General features: G+C 36.0%; 1 protein-coding gene across 1 annotated transcript in view; it reads right to left on the bottom strand.

The window, feature by feature from the left end:
* Positions 1-19,306, bottom strand: part of Nha1 (Na[+]/H[+] hydrogen antiporter 1) — a 167,842-nt gene that overhangs the window by 21,753 nt on the left and 126,783 nt on the right. Inside the window, exon 5 of the mRNA XM_076321307.1 lies at positions 7,488-7,652. Within this exon, the coding sequence (XP_076177422.1) occupies positions 7,488-7,652 (165 nt within the window). The remainder of the gene's footprint in view (positions 1-7,487; positions 7,653-19,306) is intronic.

A 19,306-nucleotide genomic window follows, 5' to 3' on the forward strand; every position in this document is an offset into this window, starting at 1 on the left:
AACAGTCGGACAAAATATCGAACACCAGTGTGTTATTTTACACGGATCGCAAGATGCACCAAAAATTTGCGACGCACACCCGCGTGAAAATCAATTTTGGCGCTGGAAGATCAATGCTGACACAACGGAGACGTAACCGGTGTATAAAACTGAAATCGTATTCCGATATTGGTTGCCGCTGCGACATGGAATACGTGCTGAGCCTCGAAGTCGAAGGATTTATGAGTAAACTGCGGAAAATATTAACACGTTCTGTGTTATGGGGCCGGTGGTGACCGGCGCCGGACTTTTCGTTCGAGTTATGGGGGTCAACGATAAGCGACAGGGTGCTTTTCACTCTGTCGAGCCATGTGCAGCCAGTTTATTGGAAATAAAACGTTACGAGAAAATGGCTGTAGTCCGTCACGTGATACGCTGTTCGACGAAGTAATAAATAAGCAGAAAGAAGGAAACCGTTGAAGGGGATTCGACGTTCTTAGAGGTTAATTTGTTCGAAATAACATCGAACGGTGACGATCAATGGAGAAAACTTGAAATGGACAGTTTCAATAGCTGTCGCATCGAAACTTCAACATATAGGTTAAGGACTGAATGAAGAATGCTCGCGACATTAATCGTCGCTAGAATGAAATATTTCCGTAGCTATAAACTTTCGTCGTATACAGCCTGTACTTTTACCGCTGGGGGCCTACTTTAACCCATTTCCTTCCATTTGTGGAGTCTCCATTTGGAAATTCCCGCTATTTTTGAGGTTATTAGTCTAACGCGCGGCTTTAGGGGCTACACGAAGCAGCGAATGTGTACGTCAATTTCCATTTTATAGCTTTTAAACAAACTTTTTAACATATTTCGTGAATTACGTTTCCCACTTGGCGTGGGATATCTAACAAATGAACCAAACAATAATAGAATTAAAAATTTGAGAGAAAATGGGTTAAAAATTCAGAACTTACGAAGAGTTCAAGAATTTATGATCTATTTATTCTTGTTTCTGAGTCCAAACTAAGGAACGATATAGTCTGGTAGAAGCATATGTAAATGTCCTGACCTCGTTTTCTTTAGATCCTTTTTGGTAATAATTTTATGTAATTTAATTTCATTCTATAACAAAAAGAAGAATGGGAAGGATAATTGCATAAGCACAAAGAAAAAATATAAATATTTCACGGAATATAAATGGGTAAAAGACAGAAACTATATGTTAAAATTGAATACTTTCGATTCTCTGTTAACAATACTTTACAATAAATTACCCTATTGCAGTACCAAGGTTTATTTTCTAATTATCAGAGGGACATTTTGTAATGGACATTACTGATTTGTAAATACGGGCACCAACGACACCTAAAAGTCAACTTCATTTTTTTAAATGGAATATTCTGTCTTTTTATTACGAGCTGAATAATAAATTTTGAAAATAAAACTATTGGGATATATCAATTATAAATTAAATATTATCCGAGAAAGTAACACTTATATTGAGTTAATATACTAGGTTGTTCAATAAGTTTTGTCGTTTTTTCCATTGTAAAAAAAAATACTACGTCTCTTCAACTTTGAACAACTGTAAATATACGAATGAGTCGACAGATCTACATGAAACTTCACACATGTTCATCAAACAGTAGTACCATCTTTAGAAAAATAAAACGATGAATCTAATAGCTCCATTTCTTATCGAGCGACAAAACTTGAGCAACCTACCAATATATATTTGTGTATCTACACGAAACTTCACACATGTTCATCAAACAGTAGTACCATCTTTAGAAAAATAAAACGATGAACCTAATAGCTCCATTTCTTATCGAGCGACAAAACTTGAGCAACCTATCAATATATATTTGTGTATCTACAAGAAACTTCACACATGTTCATCAAACAGTAGTACCATTTTTAGAAAAATAAAACGATGAACCTAATAGCTCCATTTCTTATCGAGCGACAAAACTTGAGCAACCTATCAATATATATTTGTGTACGTTTGTTTTACTCTCTTTAAGTATTCCAGTAATTCTTAAAGCAAGCGCTCTCAAGTAGGTTTGTTGTAAGTAGGAAACATTCTCTGTGGAATGAGTTGCGGAATTCCGTCTCAACTAATGGAATGTCATGAAACAACCAAACCGAGCAATATACCTTTGTGTATCGCCTAAAGTAAGATAAGGTATCTTGAGTTTACCAAGGAGGAAATGAAGTGCCATTTAAATAAATTTCTTGACGTATCTAGATAAGAGAAATGTCTTCGGTGATAAAACTATCTGACCTGCATACACTTCATAGTCATTTATTAATTGAAGTATCTTGGAAGAATGTAATTAATATTAAAAGTGAGAAACGTACAATTCGGTTAGTTGAGTAAAAACTTCGGTAATTATACAATTTAGGGGATTCAGCATCGATGACCTCGACCTTGATGTGTATCGTCGAGGACATTTTTCTGAATAATCCTCAAGTAATTTTATTCGTTGTCCATTACCAGGTGATAAGTTATTGACTAGAAAGTTTTGAAAAATGTAACGTTTTCGGTAATTGTTCGGCAAAGGTAATGTTTAACAATTTTTCCCCATTCAAGATTTTCGAAGATCAAGAAAACGAGTAAAAATAGTACAATATATTACGTACTCTATTCTTTTATTTTTTTACTCCTCTTTACAGAATATTGTCTATACGTATGCGTCAACCGGTTTCAATGATTTTGAATTCTGCCTCGAATGGTCAGAATTCAGTCTATTAATTTATTACTTTTAAACAAATTATAATTCACTATTATATTAATTTAATATATAGAAATACTACTAAAAATAAATGTCATATTTCTCAAACATGTTTTGTTAACATTTTTTTTCATAAACAGTGAACAACGGCTAAAACTTTTTGGAGGTTACTCAGGAGAATGACCAGTAAAATCCATTAGCTGTTTGAAAATGGGTTTAACGTTATTTATATTTTTCAATATTCGCGTTATGTATACACGCACATACCCGCGTACAGAACAAAATGGAATAATGTCGCGAACTCGATAATGAATAAGCAATATCTACAAAATTATAATTGAAGATAATTATTCATAGCAATTTGTAATTTTTCCATAAATTGAATATTCATTTCGTTTGTGTTTATTTAGCAGATTGTGCTAAAAAGAAGTTACAAATTTAATCAGCGTAGAAAATTCGTGTTTTTGGAATGAATGCATAACGACAAAACAAAATGGCGATTTTAAAACATCGAGAGTTTTCACTTTCCTAGGTTCGGTAAACTAATCAACTTGAAGCCACGCTTGGCATTCTAATTAATTGAATGATTGAAATTCGGGACGAGAGTCATAGCAGCGCGCAATATAACATTTCGAGCGAATAAAATGCTGTTAATTAGCGATGGGAATAAACACTCACAGGAACATTAATTCGCTAGAAAGGGTAGATTACTTCCCCTTTACCCACTTATGCGATTCCTCGCGCGTCCGCAATACTATGCTTTACGCCATTAACCAATTACCGGTAAACTGATTCGCAACAAACGAAACAACGGAGCGCGAAACAACAATGGACCACTGTTTCATTTTTACATTTAATTTACAATACAATGCATTTTCAATACAGTCGATTATTACCGTAATTAATTTCTAAACACAGTCGCAATCAGAGCCAGTCAGTGTCATAAAGTTCATTTAGCGAGTATAATTACTTTCTCGGTAGAAAATCACTAGAATTTTTGGACACAATTTGTTAACTTTAACGAACTATTTTTTGAGCAAGAATTTTTTATCGTGTCAAATACATCAACCATCTTCGACCGATGCATACATTGCAACCATCTTCGACCGATACGTTGCAACAATGTTAAGAACAGAACAGTTCTACACAACAGGAACGCCATACAATAGACAAGAAAGACAATGGAAGACAACGACAGCTCTTCAGTTACCCAGTTTGCTTTCCTTGTGCCTGAGTCCTGAAACAAGACTGTTGCAAAACGCTGACTTAGACGTAATTTAACGCTACACCGGGGTTACCTTAGACGTTTTGCTTCTCCACGTGGTTAGGAAGTGGGTATTGTCGTTCTAAGACTAAAAGCTGTGTGGTAGAACGACGAAGACCAAAGGTTGTTCCGGTATAAGTAAAGCAAGGGGCGAGTGACTTGAATTTTAATGTTAATGGCTGTCATACTGAATTTTCTAATTGCTGCACGTGTTTGTTTTAGAGAAGGCAGTGTTCGTTTCGGTTGCCTTAATTGTTCCACGACCTGGTGCTACAATTTAATTAAAATCCTCCAAAATTGTTCATAGTATACCGAATAATAAGCTTCAATTTTTCGTCGTTAATAACTTGACCTCTGTCAATTTGGTAACGAGGTTTCGTATAGACATTGTGAGGCGCAAGTAAAATATTAATGATTAAATATCTTTAAACCCGATTTGAATAAAAAAGCCTACCACGAGATAAACGTGGTATTATCGCGTTACATTATGAAATAATTAATCGAATACTTTAATGATTACGATACCGTAACGCTCCATTGCTCATCGCGAGAAATCTGAGCGATAATTAATATAAAATATTATTAAAAATTATAGAATTTACACGATTACAAATATTACTATCGAAAAAGGAAAATTCTCGATAAAAACTGTTCTTTTTATCGAGAAGTATTTCATTTTAAAACTGAAGATTGGTCAATAAACGTAAAAATACACGTGTAAATACAATAGTACAAAGTAGGAAAAAAATTTCTGATGACCATCGCGAGCCTAACTGCGTCGTAATAAAGTACGAGATACGCGATGCAATACTGTCTCATGATATCGTTTCATTAAATTAACCAAAGCATCGAGAATTGACAATTACGGTACTATAACACCGTGTAGTTAGTAAAAAAAAAAAAAACACGATCAAGATCCAAAGACCTCTCTGTTACTGTCAATTACACGAAACGTCGCTACTGAATTGAATACGAGGTCACCACGCTTGGTCACCGTTTCGTGGTCAAAACTCCACGTGGCAGAGCAAATCCTCTGCGTAATCCGTATGTCATGTCAAACTGATTACGCAAGGAATCACCGACTTTTCCGGTGTGTCTCTGTGTGGAGCTGAACGAGTTGGACTAATCGCGAGTAGAAACGTAATACGAGGACGCGAGGCACGCTGCTCGTAGTATGCAATATCGACAGGTGTTGGCTGGAAACTTCGTGACGAAGAGCACAGACTCTACAGAGAGGTACAGTATGACACAAGTTTAATAAGATTTCTGAAGGGTGATTTAAACAGTGAAGAAGGAGCGGCAAGAATGAGATTTAATTATTAAATAAATCTCTCGTTATTTATTAAATACGATGAAACTAACGCCTAGATATAGACCTGTAGCCTAGCTATCGGGTATTATCTAATAATACTTAAAGAAAGTTAGACTGTGGAACAGGTGTTGGCTGAAACCACGTCACGAAGAGTTTGTAGAGATATACATAGAAGATATTGTAGCTGGGCAAGTTTAATAAGATCCCCGAAGGAGTGGTTTGAAGGTGGAGAAGTATTGATACAGATAAGATTGAGCGATGAGACTTACTGTCTAGATCTGCGATCTGGCTGTCGGTTATTGGCTCGTATTATTTAAAGGAAGACTATAGAACAGATGTTGGCTGGAAACCGTGTCACGAAGAGTCCATAGATGTATAAATCAACGAGTTTAATAAGATCTCGCTCAGGAGTGGATTGAGCGTGAAAAAGTAGTGGTAGGTAGGAAACTGAGAGACAGTCTAGGCCTGTAGCTTAGTTATTGGGTGTTATATCATAATACTTGAAAGAAGCAAGTACCATGGAAGGAGGAGGGGTCGAGCAAGCGTTTTCGACCTCAGGGATTCTATTTAAGTTGTTGAGCTATACGTGTTGGTCTGTGAATGCAATACACCGTGAACTACGTGCTGGGAAGCAAGGAATTCGAAACGAACGCTCGTTTGAATATTTCAAGAGTGGTCGCGAGTTATTGCGATAGGCTTGCAAACGCCAACTTCTTCTTGCTTCCATTTTTGTCGCCTGACTGCTATTCGTAATCCTTTGAGTGCTGTTTTATAAACATTCAGTCGATCTGTGTATCGCGTGCAGTGAACGCCCATGCATATGGTTCATAAACGTGATTATAGGATTTCCACTCACGGTGTCTTTCGAGCTTTCGAATCTTAGCATTTATTACAACCAAGAAGGTTAAAGCTACAGGATCCCTTATAATATCGAAGATATTAATGATATCTTATAAATTATAAATTATTTATTATAAATTAATAATATCGAAGATATTATTAAGGGAATGCAAGACAAAAATCTTGTCGATGTTATCGTTATCAGCTGATTAAATTGGATATAAGAGGCCAATGTCTCGGTTCATGCTACTCCTTCTTCTGCAGAATTACGATTTTATTTGTTGCATGGTTGAAGCGTTAGATGACGTTACAACAAATATAATAGATATGTTGAAATTCCTAAAAAATTATCACCGATTCCTGACTGTTATTAATTGAAAAGTTTGACTGTTACGAATCTTAGATTATACACTCGAAGTTGCAGTCTGAAGAGTAAACATTGACAAATAGAAAGTTTCTAGAATGTGTCATAATTATATAAATACTTGGCAGACTACATGCAGAATATAAGTTCCCATACATGGCTCTAAATAGTACACGAGCAGTTAAAATTGTTTTTGTGGTAAGAAGTATAGTGGGTGTAATAAGTTTTCATTCTATACAAACTTTGGTGTACGAACAGGTCTGGACCGAAACTCATTTTTCTAAATAAAAAATAGATTACGTATCTTGTGCATGAATTATTGTTTATTAAATATGTGTTAGTATGTTTTGAGAATCGATTACGATAGATAACATATAGAAGACAAGTAATTTATCGATCGAATCAACAAAGTATATATTATTATTTAATATCGAATTTCGAGAATCAATTCTAAGATTTCGTCCGATTTAAAAAATTAAAGATTTCCCTGACATCGTTGGTAATAACAGAAATTGTAAGTTCGAAATTCAATTGAAAACAACTTAAGTCATATTACCATAGGTCGTTTAATTCGACCATCGTTCCATACTGTTTCATTCGATTACTCAATTTGCCGTAATTAATCAAATTATCGAACAATTATCCGACAAATAAAATTACCCGTGAGAAAGTCTGCAAAACGGAATTACCTTTCAGGGAAACAATTCAATTCCCGCATTAATAACGCTAGTAGTAAATTGCATTATTTTGTCCCCATTTTATTAAGATTTTCCTCATTATTTCATTTAAGAAATTCCAACCTCTTGGGATTATTTTATATTGCGCCCACTCTTCCAAATGAAGCACTCGGCGAGGAAACACCGAGGTCCCCTTAATCAACGTTCCTGTGTCAATTTAAATAATTTTATACCTTCGAGAGCACACACGTCGACGCTCAAAGATTAAAGAGTTACTTCGTTGAATTTATTATGATGTGTGTAGAAATGTACTTACGTCGTCGACTTCCCAGCCCTGTTTCTGCCAGAAGTAACAGCTGATAAAGGCGGCCGCAACCACTGCCAAGGGTCCAGCACCTCCGAGCTCGATCGCCTCGCTTCCAAACACTGCCAGCAATCCACCTCCTAATAACATCAGTACTCTCATGGGCACCATGAACGGCTGAAACGTTACGAATTGAAAGATCGATTAGGTCGGCCTTCGAGACCGGTCGCTTCAACGTGGCTCAACTTTATTGAATCTCTGACTGACTAACGATTCCTGTAAGTGGAACGTAACGAAATGTCTTAAATTTTACAATTACTGATAAAATTGACTTTAAACTTGTACTAGTATTGGTACAATTGTACCTTGGATTTATGTAGGTAGTAATCGGTTCCAGAGTAAGCAACGTAAGTCGAAAAAGATATACATTGAAGTAAACAAGATGCACGTATATATAATACACATAAATGTATACATTAACATTTGATTTGATCGAAACGTAGGCTTTCCATTAATTAGTAAAAGTGTTTTGCGAGCTAGAGTTTAGTGTATGTTTATAGTTATTAAGTATACATAGTTAAATGAAGAAAGTATATATCTATTGCACAAATATGATTTTATGTACTTTGTTTAAATGAATGAAAATTGATTTCAATTCGAATACAACAAAGAACGTTGAACTTGTACATTTCTGAAGCTTCAATGGTTAATTGTTCACGTGGATATGAATTTGAACGGTTGTACAAATTTTCGTATCGCGTCGTTAATATTGTAGAAATCGCGAGTAGTATTTTATTTGAACAAAAAATGACTAATAAAATCAGTGTAGCGATTTACTTGCAACGTTTATTCGAGTGTACGGTTAAATTTTTATTTGTTCATTGAATGAAATTGTGCATAGAATTATTTCTAATTCTAACTTTTACTCAACGAGTAACGAATAAAAATTTTATTTATTTTCTATTCGTTATTGATGTCAAGTTAGTTACGACTCTTTGTTGTTTATGTGTAAACAGATTCAGAGACGTGAGAATCAAGTCATACACATTGTATATGGTATGTCTTGAGAATAGGTTGATTTAATTCTAAAAAGACAATATGGGCAATATCATAGGGATTTCGAATAGGAGAGCATTATTCAAAGTGAAGAAACACCAAAAATATTAGAATATAATACTTTTGAAGTCTGCAGATGAATTTAACGTTGAATATTTCATCATAAGGATCCGGATTCGCTGGGAATGGCGACTGCAACTGAATATATAATATAATAGAATTAAAATCTAACGAAAGGAAGACAGAAGTATAACGAAAAGACATTCCTTTCAATTCTGAGGGATATTGTCTCATCTGTGGTTAATATAAGTAATATAAGTAGTATAAAAATAACCTTTTAGATAATTTTTCGTATTATTGCATTTTATATACGTAATGTATTTCCAAACGTACTGATCACTCATCAAGAAATAGAAACTCTAAATATTGCATTTCTCATTTCGCTTTTTCATTATTGTGAAAATTAGTAAAAGTGGCGTCGAAACGGTTTTCACGAAATCAAGAATACATCTTCCTGGAACGAACGTGTTTAATAAGTTTCTACGAGAGGATTTTCGATTTTCGTGTAAATGGAAACGGATAGCAAACTCTGCGCGAAGTGCATCGTACTGTACACACACTTGTACCTACACGTTCGACTCGTTCGGAATCGATGAGGGAAACTTTGGCAGAGGGAACTTTGAGCCACGTATGTGCAGAGGAGAAACCAGCAAATGCTATTCTATTCTTTGCTTAGCGTGAAATATGAATAAAGAGAGGGGATTCGGTAGGATTTTCTGATACGTATTTTTTTGCTTCCTCTTCTTTATTAGTATTGAATATTTCATAACTTTCAAAATGTTTCAATGATTCACGTTTGCAGGCTATCCAAATTTATCTGGTGTGCAATATTTTCGAAAACTCGCTTGCTATATTACGCGTTTCTTATATCGAACCTTCTATACGTATGATCAGTGATACGATTTTATCGTGTCGTCGACACCTTCGTATCTTATTTCCTTCAATTTTTATCTTCTTTTGAAGTTCGATGTAATATGCTTCCAAAAATTGTAACGACTTTCATTGCTTTCGAAATGCAGTAAAATGATTTGATTTCGTAAGCAGAAATTTTGTGCGCATTATAAAATGTGTTTTCATGTAGATCAAATTATTGCAACAATTAGTGCGCATATTGAACTAATTTTATCATTCGTAGGTTTCATTGAAAGAAGAATATACATATTTATATATTAACGTTAAAATTAAACTTTCTACGTGTTGTAATATATAATATAAATATCGCGCGTATACAATGCTACAATTTAATGAAAAATAAGTATTTTATTTTATTATTAAATCCCTCGCTTCGTAGCATTTAAAATTTTCACGAAACTTTAATATTTTATACATCAGCTCCGTCTCTATTTTGCGAGAAAAATGAAATTGGCGCGATATTTGTATCGCATTTTCAGTCAATACGGAAAAAATATATCCTCGAAACCGTAGAGAAAAAAATTGTTGTAAAGTTACAATTCCTTGTGGAAGAGCAATAGACGTATAATTTTTGAACAAATGAATCCTCTTGGCAAAAAATATACCACTGGATCTTTTCTTCGCTCTTAAAGTCGTTCAATTAAAAGTCCACTATCGAGCGTTTGAACTTCAACCGATAGCGAAACGATTGGAACACTCCCCCGGTCTCGTCGCTACAACAGTCTCAGATTCGAAACGAGTCTTGTAAAAGAGGAAAGAGGAAAAAGTAATTCGACAACACATCCGGCAGTTTTATTCTATCTGTTGTTTCCGCAACTCCCCATCCAATTCCACCCTTATCTTCGTATAAATGTCGATCCACCCCTGTACACTCTCTTAAACGTACCATAATCCAATTAACTTTAACCTTCGCTCGGTCGTTACTATTTTCATCGGTTATCCTTGATCGAAAACTGAAAAAATATTGTAACCAGTAACGGATGTCGGAGAAGGGGGTGGGGTGGGGGTGAGGAGCTGCGCGCAATTCCCAGCGTTTCGAGTGCTCAAAGCGACGAATCCGTTTACTTAATTGCGCGAGTAACCACGACAGGAAATCGGATCGGTTCCGGTCGAATCGGGGGTTCGATTAATCTTGTTTAAAAGAGGTCGAAAGGATCGGGGGGCCGCGATTCTGGCCGCGCGCTCGACAATTAGATTATTCACCTTGACCTCCTCCAAAGTGCTCCACCTCCTCCTCGAGGCCGCCTTCTTTTCTTCGCCCTTTTGAATTCTTTTCGTTCTGGTCTTGTTCCCCGCTCCATCTCCAGGCAATTTCGTCGCCAACCACGGTAAATCCGCTCGCTTTTAACGAGCGAGTCGTTAAGGGTAAGCCGCACTTTGTGAAACTGCACGGAATAAGACGTTGCTACCTTCTCGTCCTTTCTTCCCCCCGCCCCTCCGTTTCTTCCTTTTTTTTTCAACCCCTACCCCCACTCCAGTCTCCTCTCCGAACGCCCTTTGAAGAGATCGAAGACCCTCGTGAGTTTCCGCTTCCGTTCGGAGTTTAATTCAATAACGCCTCCGTCTTGTCTTCCCCAACCCATTTGCTATTCCGACCGTTGTAAACTTTGGGGTTTGTCGATCCCCGGGTAGCCTAAATGGTCCGACAGGTCTTGCGAATCGGTCCCCGGACATTGGGTATGACGCTAGCTTAAATATTTATGATCGAGCAGGAAAAATTCGTTCGCGTTGTTTTGTTACATTTCAGATGGTTTGTTCGTCGATGTCGCTTGATATCGGATTGGAATCGTTCGATAACAAAGGTGTCTATTGTGGACAAGGTTTACGAATACTTTAGGTCGTTGTTTGCAGTCGACGATCTTTACGAAATGTGTCAATGTAGGAAGGAAGGAACAAAGAACGCATTCAGATCGATTTTTATCAAAGAAATTATTTTTCTAGTTTTATCGTCGAGGACACTTGTACACACTCGAGTATACATATAACGATTACACATAATCGAGTTTTGCGATTGATCAATTATTCGTAACTGACACTTTATATTGACAATTTTACGCGGGTTTTGTAGGTTTCTGATGAATGTCTTTCGAATTATTTCATTATTTCAAGTGCGAAACGATAGATTTAGTTCAGGTTCATCATCAAGTTACCAAATTTTATCCGATAACCGTTTCATCCTTGCTTCGACGTTTGATAATTATATGTTTCAGATTGTGCACATTATGTAAGATTCTTATTACTATCGTTAAGGTGTGTTAAGAAATCAGAAATGATCGAAATTCTTATCTGGATGAAAATTTCGAGTAACGAATTGAAGGAATATCATTGAATGAGTTATTTGTTCGATAAAAATTACAATTTGAATTATGCAATGAAATTGTATTTCACGTTGAACGAATAAATGTTGCAAATAAATAGATGTACAAAGTTTCTGAGACTCGTCATCTGTTATTCGAACAGAATTCTCTCTGTCTCTATAAGGAACACATGGCTGGGTTTATCCTACGTTTGAGAGGCAGCGATGTTATTTTTGAGATCGTCACTAGCGGGTTTCCGGTTTATTGTGTCAAGAACTTGGATAAGGTTGGATAACATTAGCTAATTGTAATTAACGTATCGTAAGTCTACACGTCGCTGCCCAAAGGGACCCTAACTTATGTGCCAGTTTCTTCGAGACCAAGAAACTCTCGTGTAAAGTCTATAGAGCTTAAATGACGAACGCACCTGGCTCGTAAACGTTGGGCAAATTATGAGAACGCCCTAAATTTGATTATTGTAGATGGGTGGATTCCCCACACGAAGATTTAATGTTTTCATAGAGGAAGAATTACATCTTGAAAGTGGAATCCATATTTCGGTGGCAGATAGATTAAATTCGTTTAAATGGAATAAATCGAGTATGGATAACATTGTTTTAAAATTATTTTAAATAAATTTATATACGTACATTGTGGACATTTAGCAAGTTCACTGTGTTTTATAATGCACTTTAGTAACGAGTGTTGAATTTTGATAAATAAATAATTGTGTCGTTAAAATCTAGGAATGCAACCAGTACATCGTTGGTGTATTAATAATAATATACAGAATATTTGGTAATTAGCGGTGTAAGCTCAATACCTTACACGAAAGAATGCACGAAAAATATACAGTAAGATTTTTTAGTACGTATTGTTTTCGAGAAAACCGTCTTTAAATATTTTTTGGAGCACGCGCATATTTTAAAGAGAAAGAAAGTTCAGTGCTGAGAGAAATTGCGAGTCGTACTTGGTCAGACATTTTAGTCAGCCTTCATAAAACCCGAGACTAAGAAATTACTCGACACTGTTTGCATCTACTTATTCGTAGTATCACATTCCCTTTAACCAGAGATTGATTTTTCTTTTTCCCTGGAATATTTGACTATTTGGACGAAACGGATTTCGTTGTTTGTTTATATTCGTATTAATTCTATTTGACATCTGAGGTTGCACAAAGAACAAAACTTTTATTTTTAAACAGCTCATTACATTACTTTACTATTGATATTGTTATCGACTTACAAATTCTTCAAAATCTTGTTCATTTTCAAAGTTAATTTTCTGGAAAACAAAGCTTCGTGAGAAAAAATCTTATTTCATAGCTTTGATTCATTTTCTCACGTAAATTATTATATTGCCCTTTGTACTACCAGTTGGACACTCTGTATATTTCAAAATTACTTTCTAAACACTATACAGTGCGGAACAAGATTTCTACAATTAATGAGAAATGATTTTTTATAGTTTCTGGCGTTGTATATATAGTAAGTCAAGCACTGAAAAGAATCATCCTAGTGACTGGACACTGACCTTTTCACTAGAAAGTACACTACGCCGAGTAACATGTTTTTAAAATCTTGTGTGTACTTCTACTGTTCGAAGGGCTAACTCAAACAATGTAACATGAAAATTAGAGGTTGGTCATCTAATGGTATTGATACAACTATTAAGTTATTTGTCAGTTCCTGAAAAGGGTGGTCCTTCGAGATGTAATTTAGTCGGTGCACGTATGCAAATCCCAAACGATGTCCGAACATGGAAACTCGACGCTCAACATTCTCGTTCGAACGTATGCCGTAAGTAATAGGGGCGGTAAGAACATCCACGCTATTAGTACGCCGTGAAGCTTTTATCTCTCGGTTACCGGTTACCGGTACTATTTTCTAATTGCGTTTAAATTGCTCTTCGCCAGCCGCTTCGTTGCCGTTAGAAAATATTGGTACGATAACCGGGCAACGAATTCGCTCGGAGTAAAAGGAGGAACTCGATATCGAGGAGAACTAAGCTGGATGATATTTCAGTCGCGGGTGGAAAGCTACTGTCTCCAGTTTTCCCAGGATTTCATCCGTTGTCCCGCTGGACGCCCGTTATGAGATTTTCGTGCACACACAAATCACGCAGACGAGCACGTAACCCGCACGTGTTCATAGCGATCAGTCGGCGCGGTTACACGTGATCCTGCGGCTTCTCCTAAATGCGTCGCGATATTGCCATAAGTCGCTGAATATTGCGTCCTGCTGGCGACCAATGCGTACGTGTGTACGTAATCGCGTGAATAAGCGAACACGCCGTTAGACTTTCAATAGATCTCTGTCATTCGTAAGACGAACACTCGCGATATTGTCTATCCTGAATTTTTCGGTTAAATAGAAAAATGAACGCTTTGGTTAAACAGAAAACAAAGCTGTACTATTTATTTACTAAACGATAACGATGTATCGTGCTCGTGGTTGATTCGAAGATCTTTCGAGTTTTGAATGTGCGTGCACAACGTGCACGATTGAATGTGCACGAATGTGCTGATTGAAAATTTCAATATTGGAAGGACCAATTTCCCAATAGATGGAATTTATTGAAGTAAATGATATAATACAAACTATACTTCAAAGATAACAAATCTTCGATAGCCAAAATGCTTCAAGAACTAAGTTCACGGTTGCCTAGTTATATATATTTACGTGAGTTAGCGAAATGATCGAATCGAGTGCAAAGACTACAAACTGATCCAAAAGTAGTCGAATCGAATATACCAACTAACTTAAATCGAATCGAATATGTTAAATAATTCGAATCGAATCAAGTCGAAATGCCAAATAAGTTGAATCCAGTCGAGTCATTGGCGACGATATCTCGATCTTCCCTACCTTTTCAAAGTAAAGGTGCAAGGCAAAGAGCAAATGACGAATCACGAAAAGCTGAAGATACTGCCAAGGCTAACCAAAAGTCCGCCACGATTGGGCCTAGAAGTAGGTGTCACGAAGCTGACAGTGTGCCCAAAGTGCACACACCTGATATGAAAAATTTCACAGAAATACCGCGCTAGGATCTTGCATACCTAACTGTCAAAAGCCCGCCTTGAAGATAATAGTCAAGCGTTTTATGGCAGGGTAATGACAAGAACCTATCACAGATGGGTAATGACAGATCCAAAGCACATGGGTACACCATAAAACAAACGATACAAAGCCTCTACAAATGGATCAGTTGGTGAACATCACAGTTGTGTAAAAAGTTGTGTGATAAATTAAAAGTTGTACGAAATTGTGATATGTTCTATGACAGGTTTTGATATTTTAATCTATGTTGTGCCTAGATGGGTGGAAAGTACCGCAGGTATGGATTCCAGAGATAAAAATTAAACAAATGTTAGAGATATGACTTTATTTCCATGTTACAGCTTATTTTATGTTGCAATAATCCTCTTCGCGGATAAGATACATATAATGTGAATATTGAGCTCAATAATGTTAAGAGTTCCGACAAACTCGTAAATAGTACTCGGTATTGTATTATGAATTTCTAGAAAATGGATAAGCCGTGAAGATCCAATTTCCTGGGTACCTCGCGCTCTAGATTTACTAGGTTGTTCAATAAGTTTTGTCGTTTCGATAAGTTTTGTCGTTCGATAAAACTTATTGAACAGTATAGTACTAGGTTGCTTAATAAGTTTTCTAGTTCGATAAATCCAGTTGACTTTTATCTATCGGAGCATTTAAAATCAATAATCAATAGAACTCCAGTTGATAATATTGAAACACTACGTGGTAATGGAGAGTGCTGTCAATTCTATAGAACATATTTGGGAATCGATAACACGATTTATTCATGCCTTTGTCGAAATTGATGATCATTTCGAGCAGGTAGATGAATTGCAGGTGGATGATTATTGTTTTGTCTAGAATCCTACTTGAGGTACTTCAGATATCCTGATATATATTATATACTATATACAGATACCCTGTATCTGTATATAAAAATTATATATAAAATTATTAGAGATGGGAGGTGATTATATATAATATAAAATTATATATAAAAATCATTAGAGATGGGAGGTGACACGACTGATAAATCGGTGCTCGAGTTCTTCCTTATTGGGCAGTTTCTTCGAAACGTCAACTCCCTCCTATCTTATTGATTATGGGGATAGCTAAACTGCTTTGTGAAAGGGCGACGGGATCTCGAACCAGAGTTGAACACATTTGGCGAGGTGATTACAGACGAGTGTTGCATCGTGGATTTACGACACGTCAATTACTATCGAGGACGAGGTTGCAAGACGCTAGAACTGCACGTGGTCGCTAGGAGTGTAGACATTTCAAGCAACTTCTAGAGCCTTAATCCCTCGTATAATTAAGCGACCGGAACGTCAATATTTGCGGTAGTTGATCCCCAAAAATAGGGTATACCAGGAGACCGTATAATAAACCCATGTTTGAACAGTCTTAATAATAATATTATGTAATATTCAAGCTAGTAGTAGTCTGGTGGGAGATTAGGGATTGTGTAAACATAGTGTAACCGAGTCTATGCTATATTTGAGAAGCACACTACCATTTTCGACCTTAGAGTAGTCTGGTGAGGTCTGACAGATTCTAGATACGTAATTAATAAAAATATGATTCCTAATGTGTTAATTCTCGGCTACCTTCCAACTAACTCATTATACAGGTGTCAATGCATTATCAGTGACCTACAAGTTGGTATATCGTTTGGATCGAGAAAGAGAGAGACAGTGAGGTCTATTAAACCTAAAAAAAAGTATTAATGTGACTTTTTTATTAAAGTAAGTACAGTTAGTAAGATTTATACTATGCAGTTACAGTAAACAGTATCTTATTGTCACAATATTTTTGTAAGTATTTTGCAAAATATTTTTGTACATTTTCTAAAAAAATGTTTACACGTGTATGATTACACGTATAAATGTCTCAATATGGTCTCTCACATGATTGGTATGAAGTGTAAATGTCAAAATTTGCATACGGTGCGAACCCTATCTTTTTAGGATTAACAGCTGGTTGTAATATTTATTTAAAGAATTATTATAGTTATATAGTATAGTATCAAATGTTTATAAACGTGGTTAGAAAGTGTTTATTATTTGTTCTCAATATGTACTCTTGCTGCTCGATTTTGTTCTCGGTAATTATTTATTCTAAACCAAGATCGTCCTTTTCTTACAAACACTAATTCTCTTTCTAGGACAATTTTGGTAGATACGGATTTGTAGGTGGAGACAGAGAATTACGAATCACAGACTTAGGGTGGTTTCCTAATTTGTACCATGCTTGAAACCCTGATGCATTCCTCCTCGATAGAAGCTCTGCAAGGACGTTGCACAAGAGTCCTTTGTTTTCGAGGAAATTGTCCCATAAATTAGTCCCTTTTTCGCTGCATGTGGCCATACAATGAGTCGCCTGGCATTGAAAATGGTAGGGTTAGATTATCCCTTTTGTACGTAATGTAAATCTACTCATATGATGTAAATACAATCCTTAACAGTTGGAAAGGCGATGTTTATCACTTTTTCATCTGACAGTAGAGATAGAGATCGTAAGCATGTTAATATGATATAGATCACAGCGATTAGAAGATAGTAAAAAGGTATTACTGTTCTGGATATCAACTGACGTTGATATAATAGTTATATTGCGATAATCTGATATATAATACTTAGGTAACTGATTTTACAATAAGAAGGTTCCAATACAATTTGAAGACTAGCAATGATTAATATCAACAATAGGAAGCTTTGAACCGAAGTCTAAATTTTATATTTACTTTTTGCATTTTTGGATGTAGGGATGAACACGTGCAACTACTTTAGAAAGTAGCAAGCAGTACCTTTTATCCATTTTTGAGAAATAAATTTTTAAAAATGCTAAAATTTCAATCATCAAATATTAAATATGTAAATTGAACTCTTGTAAATTATTTTATTACTTTTATGATCATTTTTTGATAAAGTGTCCTTGGACTTATGTTTATACAACACTCTTTTCTAGTGTTCTCTCGTACAATGTACTGACACATTTTATTTAATTCGATAACACTATAATTAACACCGCATTCTCTTCTCGTCTTAAATGAGCGTACGAAGCATCAACAGTGTTTAAAAATTTGATGTTTGTAATATATTTAAAGATTTCATAGAATTTTAAAAACCATTAATGACCATCGATAATTTTTAAGGGTTCTTAAGAATAAGATTCGTTATACAGCTTCGTATTTCTGGTTCGGTAGGATTCGAGACGTCTTATCTCTATCACTACCACATGGATGAGTTTTACGATACGGAGGTATCTTCGTTTTTCCCTACTTTCCCATTCGTAATCGATCCCCAGCAAGAAACGGAGTCAGAAGGATTCGATTCCAATATCTATCGCCTTAGTTTTTCCTCTCGCTCGTATCCTCTATGCATACGATTTTTCGCTCTTTTTGTCGCGCTATCAGCACTTGAAAAGCTTAGAGAATTTATTGCCCCGTTATTATTTCGAAAATTGCATTAAGAAACTTTTGCAACGAATAAGCATTTATTCGTGCACCAACAAATAAGGATTTACTCGTAAATTAACGAATAAATATGATAAAATCGAAATACACGTGCACATAGTAAATAATATTCCGATTGATTTTTCCCTACAATATAAGACTTAAAAATAGATTAATGTAAAATAGATATTCCGCTATATGAATATTTCAAATATTTCTTTCTCATCGTAGGAACGAACCAGCGAGTATTACTATACTATTCTGCTATATCAAAAAGTAGCTGAGAATGTATGCCGAAGCATCAAAGCTAACTATTTCCGTCTTCCAGTGGGAACAATAATTCTCATGGCTCGAGGCCAAAGAAACGGAAATCGCCATACAGCTATCTCACTACTGGGGCACAAGGCGAAAATAACTCGTTTCAGGATAGAAATAAACCAGCACGTTAAATTAATTAACATTCCGCAAGCCACGAAGCAATTTCCTCCTTCGATGCGTCCCCCCCCCCCCCCCCCCGTCATCTCGCTTTTCGCGGTGGGCCCACGCACGCACCCTTGCGCTGATCGCGATTATGTGGGCAATAAAACCGCGATACTTCGTTCTGCGCACAGTTTTTCATTTTCTGCGGTTTGACAAGCGGAATTAAATAACGAACTCATAAAAAGAGTGTGCTTCGGCAACGACAACGAAGCTTAAATGCACTGGTGTTTTATTTGTTTGTTTGTTTGTTTTCAAATGCAAAAATTTTTACATTCCAACGATTATTTTTCACTGGATTCGAGTAACGGAATCATCTTTCTCCCCTCGCTGTTTATGTAAGAGCGATAAGATATGCAGACGGGATTCTTTTATCCTTCGATAAAAATTAACATTATTGTACCATCGTTATTCGTATCTTCGACAGAGTATTTTCAATGGATCGGTGAGATTTCCCCGATGAAAATGAGTCTAAACTCGACCTTATACGGTATTTATTCGTTAAGAGCTCGATCTGACCTACATGATGAG

Source organism: Ptiloglossa arizonensis, chromosome 10, assembly GCF_051014685.1.
Source record: "Ptiloglossa arizonensis isolate GNS036 chromosome 10, iyPtiAriz1_principal, whole genome shotgun sequence".
NCBI classification, from domain to species: Eukaryota; Metazoa; Arthropoda; class Insecta; order Hymenoptera; family Colletidae; genus Ptiloglossa; species Ptiloglossa arizonensis.